The sequence below is a fragment of the Phalaenopsis equestris genome, unplaced genomic scaffold (assembly GCF_001263595.1).
Source record: "Phalaenopsis equestris unplaced genomic scaffold, ASM126359v1 Scaffold000240, whole genome shotgun sequence".
NCBI lineage: Eukaryota > Viridiplantae > Streptophyta > Magnoliopsida > Asparagales > Orchidaceae > Phalaenopsis > Phalaenopsis equestris.
In genome coordinates this window covers 2,087,719-2,102,098 of record NW_018164682.1, presented here as the reverse complement: position 1 = coordinate 2,102,098, position 14,380 = coordinate 2,087,719, and the positions used below count along the sequence as shown (strand labels likewise).

General features: G+C 34.3%; 1 protein-coding gene across 1 annotated transcript in view; it reads right to left on the bottom strand.

The window, feature by feature from the left end:
• The window catches only part of LOC110024003 (hydroxyproline O-galactosyltransferase HPGT3-like), a 38,665-nt gene extending 25,157 nt beyond the window's left edge, over window positions 1–13,508 (bottom strand). The window contains exons 1-4 of the mRNA XM_020723703.1: window positions 13,158–13,508; window positions 13,000–13,063; window positions 12,857–12,906; window positions 12,591–12,760 (exon numbers count right to left, since the gene is read on the bottom strand). Coding sequence (XP_020579362.1) covers window positions 12,591–12,760; window positions 12,857–12,906; window positions 13,000–13,063; window positions 13,158–13,324 — 451 coding nt within the window. The 5' untranslated portion in view covers window positions 13,325–13,508. The remainder of the gene's footprint in view (window positions 1–12,590; window positions 12,761–12,856; window positions 12,907–12,999; window positions 13,064–13,157) is intronic.
• Between the last annotated feature and the right edge of the window lie 872 nt (window positions 13,509–14,380).

Below are 14,380 nucleotides of genomic sequence, written 5' to 3'. Positions count from 1 at the left end.
GCTTGGCCCCTGCAATTGGAGAGCCGAAGAGTCTAGCGGCAGCGTGAAGAAGGGGAAGAGTCGAGAGAGGGAGAGGAGACTGCCGCATGGATTGTCCACGGGAGCTAGGGCACGCGAGGGGAGCGGGACGAGCGTCGCGGGATTGAGCCATGGGGCTGGCCAAATGCACGGATAATGGGTAAATAGGGTTTAGGATTATAATTTTAATATTATAAGTAATAAAATATATAAAATATTTATTCCTTAAAAATAAAATTTGATTCGTACTTTTTATTCGTGCGTCAAAACATAACAAAATTTGTGTCATTTTTAAGTAATTCTGACGTTTCAGACGAACTGGTGCGGTTCGTTTCACCACCGGAAGTCGTTTTGATGAATTTATCGATTTGCGTGCAAATTTGCTCGTGTAAAAAATATGGCAATATGGGTGTCTTTTCCTACTAAAATTGGTGTCCTTGACGAGTTGACACAGTCCATTTTGTCGTCGGAGGTTGTACGAAGAAGTTTGCATTTTCACCCATCCTTTAAGTTTGATTTTGTGCAACTTAGTGAATTTTGTGTATTTGGTGTGCACTTGTGATGATAAAGTCCTGAAGTGGTTTTCCTAGGACTTGAGATCTTATTAGGAACTTCTCCCTGAGTCTCCATATGATAGTCCTTAACCCCTCGACTATACGACGATGGTTTGAGACCACTCAAGCAAGACATCACAAGAGAAATAGGAGGTTAGGAGGTGGCTGGAATTTCTACTGGAATTTCTAAAAAGGGTGGGTCTCAGTTCTAGTTTTCTAAGATAGTCAATAGGAACCCCTAGAGCTAGATCTTAGGATCCTAACGAAAAGAGTAATGACCTCAAAATGAGGTCAACACCGCAGGCCCTCATTCGAAATATTTTCCTGCAATTTTTCTAAAGGTAGTCAACTTACCTGCAAACTCTCCTGCAACATTATCTGTACGAGTCTTTCGCCTACCTTAGACACTGTAGGAACTGCAGTCAAAGGAAACTACAGTTAACTAAAAGCCAGTATTTTCCTACAGGTTATTTATTTTCCTGCAAACTCCTCTGCAACATTACCCGTAGAAGTCTTCGTTCTACCTACAGACACTGCGGGAACTGCACTCAAAGACAACAGTAATTGTCTACTTCCCTGCAAACTCCCTCGCAGCATCATCTGTAGGAGTCTTCCACCTACCTACAGACACTGCAGGAATCACAATCAAAGACAACCGCAATACGGGATGAAGACTTCCAATTCTACTTCACGGGATCTCCCTCGCCATTGTTTGATGTTTTCAAATCCAAGTTGAGCATGATTTTCAACTATATTTCAACTTGAGGGGGACTGTTAGAAGTTATATTAAGAAATAATTTATTCCTATAAGAGGTTATTAGGAAAAAATTATTTCATGAGATTAGGAGTAATTTCCTTTCCTATTTTAAATTTATTTTCTTGTATAGAAGTTATTTACTTTTCTATTTTAGGCTTTCCTATTTTATATTTTTTTTTTATCTCTAAATAATTCATATGAATTGATTATTGGAAATATTAAGTGATACATCTTTCCTTTCATATTATTTCATTTTTATTATCTTTCATATTCTAGTATTCATGTAAATGATTATTTATACTCCCCTTCATAACAATTAAAAAAATGTCCATTTGATTTCGCACTATTCTAACTTTCAACACATTCCACTTAATTCCTATGTATTTACATATCCAACACCTAAACTTCATATGAACATGGGTTAAGATGTATTACAAAGATTTCTCATAATCAAATTGGATTTATGTTACATATATTGAGAGGTTTGATGGAGAAGTTCAGAGATAATAAAGAGGATCTACATATGATTTTTATTGATTTAGAAAAAGCTTACGATAAGATTCCAAGTGATATCCTTCGGAGAGTTCCTGAGAAGCAAGGTGTTGATATGACTTAAATTCAAGTCATTAAAGTATACAAGAACAATTACTTGTGTTCGAACAGAAGGATTGACCAAATATTTTCCTATATCTGTTGGTTTACATCAAGAATCGGCTTTAAGCCTGTATCTTTTTGCTTTAATTATGGATGTCTTACTGAACACTTACAGGAGAATGTACCTTGGTATATGCTTTTTGCTGATGATATCCTTCTCGTGGATAAGACAGGAGAAAAAGCTTAAGAAAACTTGAAATATGAAGGTCTACCTTGGATTCTAAAGGCCTTTGTTTGAGTAGAACTAAAACTAAATACATGGAAAGTAATTTTAGTAGTAGTAGCTCTAGTGACAGAAAAATGTAACGATGGGTGATCAAATTATTAAAAGGAGTGAACGCTTTAGATATCTCGGCTCTATTTGTCAAAGTGATGGTTATATTGATGGGGATGTTATTAGTAGAATTCAAGTTAGTTGTTGAAGTAGAGGAATGCTTATTGTGTGATAGAAAAGTACCACTTAGACTGAAAGGAAATTTTTATAAAATGGTGGTGAGACATGCAGTGCTATATGGCACTGAATGTTGGCCTTTAAAAGAGAAGCATAAAACTAGGTTAAGTGTTGTCGAGATGAGAATAATTAGGTGGATGAGTGGCCTTACACTTAAAGACGACATGCAAAATGAATATATCCATGATAGGGTTAGTTTAGCTCCGGTGACGGACAAAATTAGAGAGATTGTCTTAGATTGTTTGGTCACATTAAACGTCGACGATCTGATGATCCGATTAGAAGAGTTTAAGTTTTAGATTCGACTTATATTAAGAAAGTCAGAGGGAGAACTCGGATGACTTGGGCAAGACCTAGGATGACTTGGGCATTTTAGATTCGACTTATATTAAGAAAGTCAGAGGTAGACCTAGGATGACTTGGGCATATTGCATAAAAAAAGATCTTAATTTATTAAAATTAAATAAAAATATGACACTAAATAGGACACAATGGAGAAAAAAAATTCATGTAGCCGACCCCACTTAGTGGGATAAAGGTTTTGTTGTTGTAGTTGTTGTATGCCTCCTTACCGATGCATGGAAAGGTATATTTCACCTTTTAAAAGTTAAAATAGTTATATTTTTTATGAGATATGAAAGATTTGAGTGGTGCAGATGTAAAAAATTAAAGTTGAGGTGTTATGTAAAAACACCGGAATTGGGTGGTACGCATTAGGTGCATAACTAATTAAACAACTAAGAAAGTTCACGTTCTTTTGAGAAGAAAATCCTTTGCACTGGGAGGACAGCTAAAAAAACAAAGGCTGGTATGAAGAAAAACCATTCATACACCTTGACAATCAGTTCATGCTAAGAAACGAAAGAAGTCATTCATCATACAATCAAAAAAATGGAGTATAAGTCCTAGTTATAAGAACATCATGACTTAGATAATAAATTAATAGCTATTTTTATCATTTAAACCAAAAGAAAAAAATAAAATAAACCAAAGAGATAAGTATAAGCTGTAACACATAACTAAAATGTCGTGAAGTAGGATACAATGAAAATATAACTAATAAACATGTTATATAACAAATCAAATTTAAAGGCATTGAGACCTAATATTCTATTTTTTGAAACTTCATAGGCTTTGGGATATAACTTTCTGTATCAACTTCGAGAAAAGTGTTTGGGGTGAATATGAGCTTAAGTGCAATTACCTTCATTATACTCCTAAAGGAATTTATTAGCATCTACAACGGCTTTATAGTCATTATAGTATATTGTTTTTATTTTTTTTGTTATATCAGCATGTATATTATGCAAATGCCTGACAAATGAAAATCCAAGGTTAAAATATGCATGAAAGGTAAATGAGATCTATAGGCCATGTAGGGTTAAAACCATGCATAGTTTAACATGAAATCTTTCCAATACTTCTGTTAACTAAAATCTTGCACAGTTTAACATGAAGTTTGCTAATGATTATTGTAAGAAATAGGTTAGGGAAGAAAGAAATACTTAATCTACCATTCACAAATAGGGTACTTATGGGAGGGAAGAATTACTTAATCTACCATTCACACATAGGGTACGTAAATATAGGAAAATCAATCCCTCTTTATTTACAAACTTACCAAATATATCTCACCTAAATTAAAAAAGTAAATAATTTTTAATAAAAAATAGTAAAGACATAAAATAGGAAAGTAATAAACCAATTAAAGATTTCCAAAAATATCTCAACCATATCCTCCAAGATTGGAAGATTTGGAGGTAGTGGTTGACACACCTAAGAGAGGTAAATATGGAAAGTACCAAATTTTCTCAGATTTTCACACTCCCCCTCAAACTGAGCCATAGATGTTGCAGAGACCGAGCAAGGTATTAAATTCTGAGAAGGTGCTGAAAAGAGCTTTGTTGAAGTCATCAACAACTTGATAGTGTGTCAGGAGGCAACTTAGCTGTATAACTCTCCCATTGACATTTTCAGAGATCAAATGTCAATCAACTTCAATATGCTTGGTCGTTTCATGATGCACATGATTTTTTGCAGTATTGAATGTTGCTTGATTGTCACAAAACATTTGTATAGGCCTATTGGAAGAACATCTCAGTTTTCTTAATAATTTCTGAATTCATATCCCTTCACAGAATCCCAAGACAAATGTCCTATACTCTGATTTACACTGTTTCTCGAAACAACGGCTTACTTCTTACTTCTCTATGTAACCAGATTTCCCCACATACGAGCAGTAACATGTGGATTTTCTGTCAGTGATCTTTCCAACCCAACTAGCATTAGTGTAGACTTACAATTCTTCGTTTATAGTTTTCTCAAAAATTAATCCATAACCAAGAGTCTTCTTGAGAAACATCAAAATTTTGTATAACATCTCCAAATGCTCTTCACTTGGACTATTCATGTGTTGGCTCACAATGTTGACAAAGTATGTAATATCTGGCTTAGTATGTGATAGATAGATAAGTTTTCCTACTAATGTTTGGCATATTCCCTTATCCACATATATGTTCTCTTCTCCATGTTAAGACTTCTTATTAGAATTCACCAAAGTATCAGCAAGTTTGCATCCAATCATTCATGCTTCCTTTAGCAGATCTAATTTGTATTTTCTTCATAATATAACAATCCTTTTTTTGGAACTTGCTACCTTCATACTTAAAAAATATCTCATGTTTCCTATGTCCTTGATTTCAAACTCAGCGGCAAACACTTTTTTTTATTTTAAGAATTTATCTTTCATCGTTACTAGTAAGAATCACATCATCTTCATATACAATTAATGCAGCAATCTTATCTCCCTGAGTATGTTTTATGAACAATGTGCAATCAACCTAACTTTGAGAATATCCATTGGATTTCATAGTTCTAAAAAACCTTTTAAAGTATGCCCTTAAGGTTTTCTTAAACCCATAAAAAGCTTCTTGAATTTGTATATTAGGTGTTTATTGAAATCATTCTCAAGTCCTAGTGGTATCTCTATTTATATTTCTTCTAGATCCCTATTTAAGAAGGCATATTTTTATGTCAAGTTGATACAGTTCACCTTATTTACTAACTAATGCTGAAATAAGAATTCTGCAGTATTTAGTTTGACAACTAGAGTGAAGATCTCATGATAGTCAATTTCGTAAGTTTGTGTGAAACCCTCAACAATAAGCCTAGTTTTGAATCTCTCAACACTCTTATCAACTTTGTTTTGATGTTGAACACCCATTTACATCCAACTGGCTTCTTATCCTAAGGAATTTTAGTAAGAGTTCATGTGTCAATATATTTTAATGCTTAATCTCTTCTTCCACTGTTTTCTCCATTCAAAATTTTCAAAAGCTTGATGAATGAATTTATGAATCTCTGTATTATCAATGTTAGATATAAACGCTCCAAAGGCTAAGGATAGTTTTTCATAAACTATATACTCCTAAATTGGGCTTCTAGTACCGCTTTCTTTATGATCAACACTGCAAGATGAAGGGAATAAATCATGAGTCCTCACCCGAAATTTCAGGTAAATATCGATTCGAGATTTGGTTGAAAAAGTTCTGTCTTTGCAAGTTGTCTCCCACCTGTTCAACATTTTTCTTCCTCCTAGTGTACACACAAAGTTCTTAATTGTAGGCTTCAAGTTGGCTATTTGGTTGAATATCCTCAACAAGAGTAGGTGAGTCAGGTGGAAAAGTAAGAAGAGGGGTAGAAGGGTTTGTTTTATAGGTGTCATCAAGTGCATCCCAAAATTGATGGTCATTTGCACTCTTCCATTGAACATCAAGTTTATCTTATGATATCCATGAAGCCATAGTATTTTCAAGTAATAAAAGAGTAACGCTTGTACTATTTTTATTGGAGGCATAACCAAAGAAAATAGACTTGATATACTTAGAGTCAAGTTTGGTTTGGGTTAGAGAATGAATGTGAACAAAAGATACACACTCAAAGATTTTAAATGGTATAGTGGGATAGAAAGCTCTAATGTGTGGATAGGTAACCATCAAAACATTAAGTGATGTTTTAAAGTTAAATACTTGGCTAGGCATTTGATTGATAAGATATGTTCCAACAAGAACAGCTTCTTCTTAAAATTATTTTGGAACTAGATAAGAAATCATAAATGAGTAGAATACTTCAAGTAAATGCTTGTTTTTTTTTTCAATTATCACATTTTATTAGGGGATATCGATACATGAACTCAGATGGATGATTGTATTTTTCGAAAGATAAGACCCAAAGATATAGTTGAAATATTTCTTTGTATTATCAGTTTTGAGAATTTGGATTTTACATTGAAATTAAGTTTGATTCAATGCGGGAAAAATTTGGAAGATTTGGGTTGTTTCGGATTTTTTTTCTTCATTAAGAATACCCAAGTAGTTCTAGTATGATCATAAATAAATGAGATAAACCATTTAGCCTCACTTAGGTATTTCACCTTTGAAGGACCCCAAATGTCACTGTGAAGAAAGAAAAATAATGTAAGGGTTTATATTGAATTATCAGATAACTAATTATGGTGTGCTTGGCTAGTTGGTAAGTCTCACATTAATTAAAATTAGGTTTTTTATTGATGAACAAATATGGATACAACATAGCAACATAATTAAAATTATGATGAACCGGACGATAATATGATAACATGACTTATTTTTCAATAGAAATAGACGCAGCAAACTAAGAAATTTGAGGAACATATGAAGATGGGATCGGTTGTGTGTTTAGAGAGAAATTTTCCTTAAGCAGGTATAAGTCTTAATACATTTCAACAGTCAATCAAATTTCTCAATTCCACCATCAAAAATTCACAAGCACTTCCAAGGAATTTAGTTATGCATTTAATATTATGAGTAAGCTTATTGATTGAAATAACTACAACCTAATTGGGGAACATATAAGACAGATAAAAGAAAAATATCTTGAAAGAGCTCCACATCTCTTTTCTCAACAATTTTTTAGAGTGATCCGTCTGCAAGACTTATCGATCTAGATTTAGAAGCCTCTTCATAAATCACTTGAGCATTGATGTCTCTGATTATATAATAAGAGACTCATGAATCTATAATACAAGTCCTAAATCTCTCATCACTAGCAAAATTGGAGAGTGATATTTTACATTGATGCATCATGAGGTCGGTGTGCTGCTCTAAATTATGTTCAAGGAATTTCTTCAACACTTTAAGTTGTTCCTTATTGAATAATTATGTCGATCATTTGGATATAGTAGCAGCATTTGTCTTTCTCTCTTGATCCTTCCTTCCCCGTCTAGGTTTCTAGCCAGCAGACCTTTCATGGAATTTTTAACATTTGTCTTTGATATGCATAATCTTATTACAATAATCATATGTAGGACGGTTCTTCATGACCTGTGAGTCATGGGAAGAATTATAGGCGTACATAGCTGAACTTTCAGTTGAACTCCCATTCCCTGTTAACATCAGCATCTTCCTGCTCTTTTCTCTCATGGCATCAGCAAAGGCTTCACAGAGAGATGGAAGTGGATTTATTCCCATGATCCTCCTTATTATCTCATCCAATTCCTAAATTAATCTTATTGAGTATTTGATGGTCCTCTTCTTCTTAATTATAGATTTAAATGTCACGGTATCTTGTGAACATTTCCACAAGTATCTCAAATATATTCAATTGTAGCCAATATTTTGTTAAAATGTTTAAGTATTGGGTGTCTCTTAGCTCTCCCTAACAGAGGTCATGAAGCTTGGTTTTGATCTCAAACAACTCTACAGATGTTAGAATATGTTTCTCTTGCAACCTCCCAGATTTCTTTAGCAGTTTTGTAGGGTAAAATATTCTCTCCCACTTCAGGTTTCATTGAGTTGACTGGCCAAAACAACATTATGGTCTCCATTCTTCCATGTATAGTGGTTGGGGTCAGTGATCTCAGGAACTGTGTCCTCTCTAGTGAGATGGCCCTCTTTCCCTTTATCACAAATGTACATACACACAGATTGTGACCATTGAAGAAAATTATGACCACTGAGTTTGTGATTTGTGATTAAGTTTGAGAGTTCAAGAGTAGTTTAGACAAAATCCTTGATACCTAACTCAGAATTCGGCTCCAGGGTAAAACTTGACGTCTTCATAACGTACTTTGTCATCATCCCTAAGCATATTTACAGGTTCTTGGTTTAAAATTGACTGCAACTGCTTGTTGCCATTGTTGTTATTGTTTCTGCTAGTTGTCATTGGCGTTGCATCTTTTGCTTGTTTTCGTTGCTTCTCCTGTTGTTGAATTTGGGGAAAATAGCCTTCAGGAAGCCTGAGTTTTGGGAGATAGAGAAAGCCTTCAGCGGGGAGGGATTTAGAAGAATTTTGGGAGAGATTTAGGGGTTGTTTGGGGCAGTTTATTAGCGTGGGCGGTGTTTTCAAAACGTCGTTGTGTTGTTAGTTAAGTTTGTTTGAGAAGATTATTGTGAAACGCAATTTTTAATTCCTTAATAGACAGGGTTACGGGATCGACCCTGCGGCCCGCGTCTTGGATGTGCATTCGACAAATAATTACCTCCCGTGCCCTTCTGTTGTTCGAGCCATCTAGAGGGGATGGGAGGAAAGGAGGTGTCGTCGAATGAAGGGGATTCGGGCCAAATACCGGTGTCGAGGACGTAGATTATGACGGAGGAAGACGCGGCATCAGCTGCGTGGAATGGGGATGAAAGGGAAGAGGGAGAGAGGCCAAGAAGAAGGGGGTGCAAGTGGTGTGGAGGCGGAGGAAGGGATCCGGGTGGAGATGGAGGACGGAAGGGGAGTGGCGAAGAATGCGAAGGTGGTGGGGGAGGAGAGAGGTAGCAGGGAAGGAGTGGAGTGCGGCGGAGTAGGAGTAGAGGAGGTGCCACGAAGGGTAAAATGGAGAGGGAAGCGGGGTGGGATGAGTAACAGTGGTAGTCAATTGGGTGGACTGACGGGTCTGTAATCAAGGTTCATGTAGACTTGTTGCTCGAAATCAAATTTATCATACTAAGGAAGAAGATGAGTGGTAGAGCGGAAATTTATCCTGGAGAAAAAAAAAATATTTACATTCATACCACTCAATTTTGATGCATTTATAGATTTAAAATTAACATTTAAATTTTTTCATACATATCACCTTACTTATGCATGAGGAGATGCATTAAATGATTAAAATGATGATTTTTGTGATATCATATGAAAGATTTCGGTGTCATTAATGTAATATTTAATGTTTTGGTGTTGGCTATAAAAATACATAAAAGTTGGTGGCATGTGTAAATGTCAAAAAAATTTAATATTATCGTAATTTTAATTGTAATTTTAATAATTTTTTTTCCTTTTTTTATCAATCTTGAACCTCACTGTTGATTGTGGACTGTTTCATCTTTTGTCTTTACTGTTCTGTATTAGTTTTATACTCTGCAATATCAAATATATTGCTAAGACAGTTATGTTACAAACAACATTACTTAATAAGGATAGAATGATCATTTATCCACAAACAACTACAAATCAGCTGTTTTGAAACAACTATCTCAAACAACCAACCAGTTTATTAGGATAAGTTGTTGATCAACAGCTTATCAGAATAGACTGTTGATTTGGATAAGCTAGATAAGCTGCAGCTGCCCAAAACTGAATGCTGGAGAATTTCAACTGCTAACATTTTGGGGGCTGCAAAAAATGATTGTTTGCAGGGAAGAATCTCATTGTAGCAAAGGACTGTTTGCAAGGATGGGATGGATTTCTAGTTATTGTTAATGGTAGAGGAAGGCAGAGCAGGCGGCGTACCGGCTATAGGAAGAGGGGATGCAGGGAAGTACAGGTTATAAGCTGATAGAGAAGATTTTCAGCCGACATGATTTCCAACATCATATGAGATTTACATGACAAAGGAAGCTAGGGCTTTTTTTCAAAGCTCTGATACCATACTGAAAACAGGTTTGGGAGGAATGAATTCCTTAATTCACTATTCATAGATTGCGCACACACATATATATATAAAGGGAAATTAACCCCTCCTTTTTTACAAACTTATCAAACATCTCACTTAAATTAGGAAATTAAATAATTTTGAATAAAAAATATGAAAGACATAAAATAGGAACGGAATAAACCAAAAAAGGTTTTCTATGATATCCCAATCAAATCCTTCGAGATTTGGAGGTAGTGGTCAACCAACATGAGAGAGATAAATATAGAAAGGACCAAATCTTCTCATATTTCCATAGTTTTGGATACAAAATTATTGAAAACTACTCAAAAAAGGTTTAAATAAAATCCAAATTAATTGATACTCACCAAATAGACATCTCATAAGGTTTTTAAATTCCTATGTACCACTTCGGTCTATATGTCAGCTTAAGGATGAAACACAGCGGAAAACTTGAAGTTGATACCAAACAATAAATGGACAGTTTTCTCACATCTTGTAATGACTTAAATACAACAACAACAATAACAAGTCTTTATCCCACTAAGTGGGGTCGGCTGCATGGATCCTTTTTTTCCATCGTGTTCTATTGAGTATCATATTTTCAATAATTCTGATAAATTAATATCATTTTCATACAATATGCCCAAATCTTTTAAATCTACCTCTGTTTTTCTTAACATAAGTTGAATCTAAAATATCTACTCTCCTAACTGGATCATCAAATGGTTGACATTTAATGTGATCAAACCATTTAAGACAACTCTCTAATATTGTCTGTCACTGGAGCTACACCAACCCTTTAGCGAATACATTTGTTTCGCATTTTTTCTCTAGGTATCAAGTCACTTATCCACCTAATCATTCTCATCTCAGCAACACTTAGTTTTATGCTTCTCTTTAAAAGGTCAATATTTTGCACCATAAAGCATTGTAGGTCTCACCATCATCTAATAAAATTTTTCTTTAAGTCTACGCGGTACTTTGCTATCACACAATAGGACCAATGCATTCCTTCGCTTCAACCAAATGGCTTGAATTCTACTAATAACATTCCCATCAATATCACCATCACTCTGAAGAATAGACCCGAGATATCTAAAACGTTCACACCTTTTAATGATTTGATCACTCATAGTTACAAATTCGTCACTAGATCTACTGCTACTAAAATTACAATCCATGTATTTAGTTTTAGATCTACTCAAACAAAAGTCTTTAAATTCCAATTTAGACCTCCATAATTCAACTTTTTCCTGAACTACTTCTCTAGTTTTATTCACAAGAAGGATATCATCATCAAAAAGCATAGATCGAGGTACATACTCCTATAAATGTCCAATAAGAGCAATCATAACTAAAGCAAAAAGATACGCGCTTAAAGCCAATCCCTAATGTAATCCAACTCAAATAGAAACACTGTGTCAATCCTCTTTCTGTTCAAACACAAGTAACAGCTCTGATATACATATATTTAATGACTTGAATATAAGTCATATCAACATCTTTCTTTTCAATAACTCTCCAAGGAACTTCTCTTCAAACCTTATCGTATGTTTTTCTAAATCAATAAAAATCATATGTAAATCCCTCTTACTCTCTCTGTACTTGTGTATCAAACCTCTCAAAAAATGTATAGCTTCCATAGTAGACTTACCCGACATAAATCGAAACTAATTATGAGAAATCTTGTATCACGTCTTAATCTATGTTCAATTAGTCTCTTCCATAATTTTAATGACACATTAACTTAATTACTCTATAATTTGCATACTCTTGTGTATCCCCTTTATTTTTAAAAATGGGAACCAATATACTCTTTCTTCACTCATGTATCTTTTTAATTTTTAAAGTAATATTAAAAAGTTTAATAAGCCAAGAAACCATAATTTACAATCCCCATAACTTGTTTTACAACAAATTTTTTATATTCCTGGATTTGGATTAACCCTATAACTCTGTTTGTAAAAGTGCTTAATGGGCTAAATACCTTCAATCTAAAATAATGTAGAAGAAAAGTATAGGGAAATTAAGAAACTAAAGCATTGATGAAAGGTTTCACAACAAGGACTGTTCAGTAAACATTCATCACTGCAACTATTCTCAAATATTCAAAGCATACTAAAGTTGGGCATTTATAAATAACAATTTTATATATAATACAAGACAAATACACATTGTTATACTGATAATATTGGCATCTGACACCTAAATAATACTGAAATAAACAGCCCAATGGTTAGTGAACTGAAAAATCACCTCTGGGCATCCAGGAGGCTCGGAACCTGTTGCGATTGAGTCGACTCCCAAATCCAGTATATGCTCCGATGACTGCAAGAAGCCTCCGATCTGAAGATGAGCTGTTATGTCTCAAGAAACCCTGGCTCTTCGCCAGACTTAAATCCATCTCAGCTTCCACAATCCGATCTCTCTAGGAAAAAGCAAGACCAACACAATCTTCATACTGTAACAAATTCAAAGCTATTAAGGAACAATAACTATGCAAAATATTCTATAGAGATTACTTGCATCCAAGATCCATCAACTTGTCCTCCACTGTAACAACTTTCGGAAGCTGCACAAAATTAGCGCATGGATGGTCAGCCATAATCTGCATTATGTTAAAAAGAAATAAAGAGGAAGAACCGAAAAGGGACAAAATAAAGACATTGCGGGAGCTTTTATGAAGGAGATTGGAGAGTAAAGCTCGGTTCCCAGCGTCCTGCCACAATCTAGCAAACAATTGATAGAAAAAAAATCTATAGGTAAGGAAAAAGTGAAGAAAAAACAATCAATTCACCGATTCGTAGTGAAGGACAAAATTACCTGCCGGCGACATACAACCAGGCGAGACAAGAGATGAAGCCCATGATGAGAGAGGCTTTACTTGATTGTGTGGAAGGCGAGGAGGAGTTGGAGTAGGGTTTTCTTCGCCGATCTGAGCCCATAACAGTCGCTAGAGAATCTGAGGGATGGTGGTGGATGATCTCCATTTCTGATCTGGGCGTGAAGGGAGGAGAAAAGGTGGTCTCGATGACCACGAGCACTAATCTGCTATGCGTTTCTTTGTTTCAGGATTGCGGTTTTCGAGTTATTCAAGTCTGTGCAAACCTTTCCGAAATCGGCGCGTCATATGTTTGCTAAAAAATTTAGTTCTATTCAGCTCATGAGCCGAACATAAACAGTTCGGGAGCCAAAAAAATTTTTGACACTTCTTATGCATGCAATCATGAGAGATGTAAACGAGTTGAATTTGAGCGGTCTAAATTCAGCTAGTTAAAAAATATTACATTTCGCATTTCATATTTCTCGTTTATATATCAAGCTCAAAAAATTTATTTATGTTGAACCAAATAAGAGTTATTCACGAATAATGAACTACTTTAACAACCCGAATCACAAAGCCATAAATGTTAGTAGACGAGATTTAACTATTGTTATTTATATTAAAATATTCATTTAAATAAATTTTAACATATTTTTGTTCTATTTTTACTAATTTAATTGATTATTAGCCTTATCGTCAAATAGAGAATATTATACATATCACCCTCAAATATCAAAATTTATGATGAAACCCTAACTCATATTATTTATTTATTTATTTATTTATTTATTTCGAGCCAAAATGAATCAAATACAAACGAACAAAATTTTGTTCGTGTTTGACTCATTTATATATCAAGCAAAAAAAAAATTTGTTTGTATTCAGCTCGTTTGTTTAGCGAATGAATTGAACACGAGCTACTAAACGAGTCGAACACAAGTTGTTCGCGAACGAGTCATTTCGACAGCCCTAATGGCAATTCAACATGACCCTAAATAAGGATTATATTGGTTTTTTTTTTTCTATTATTATTTTTTTATTATATAAATTTAGTGTGTGTTTTTCTTGTTTTATATTTTTTTTCTAAAAAAATTAATATTACTTTGAAATCAATTATAATAATTTTAGGTGTTTTGTGTATTTTAAAAATTAATAAAAACATATTTTATTTCAAATCAGAATATAACTAAAACAAAATAAATGTCACGACTCGACCCGTAAA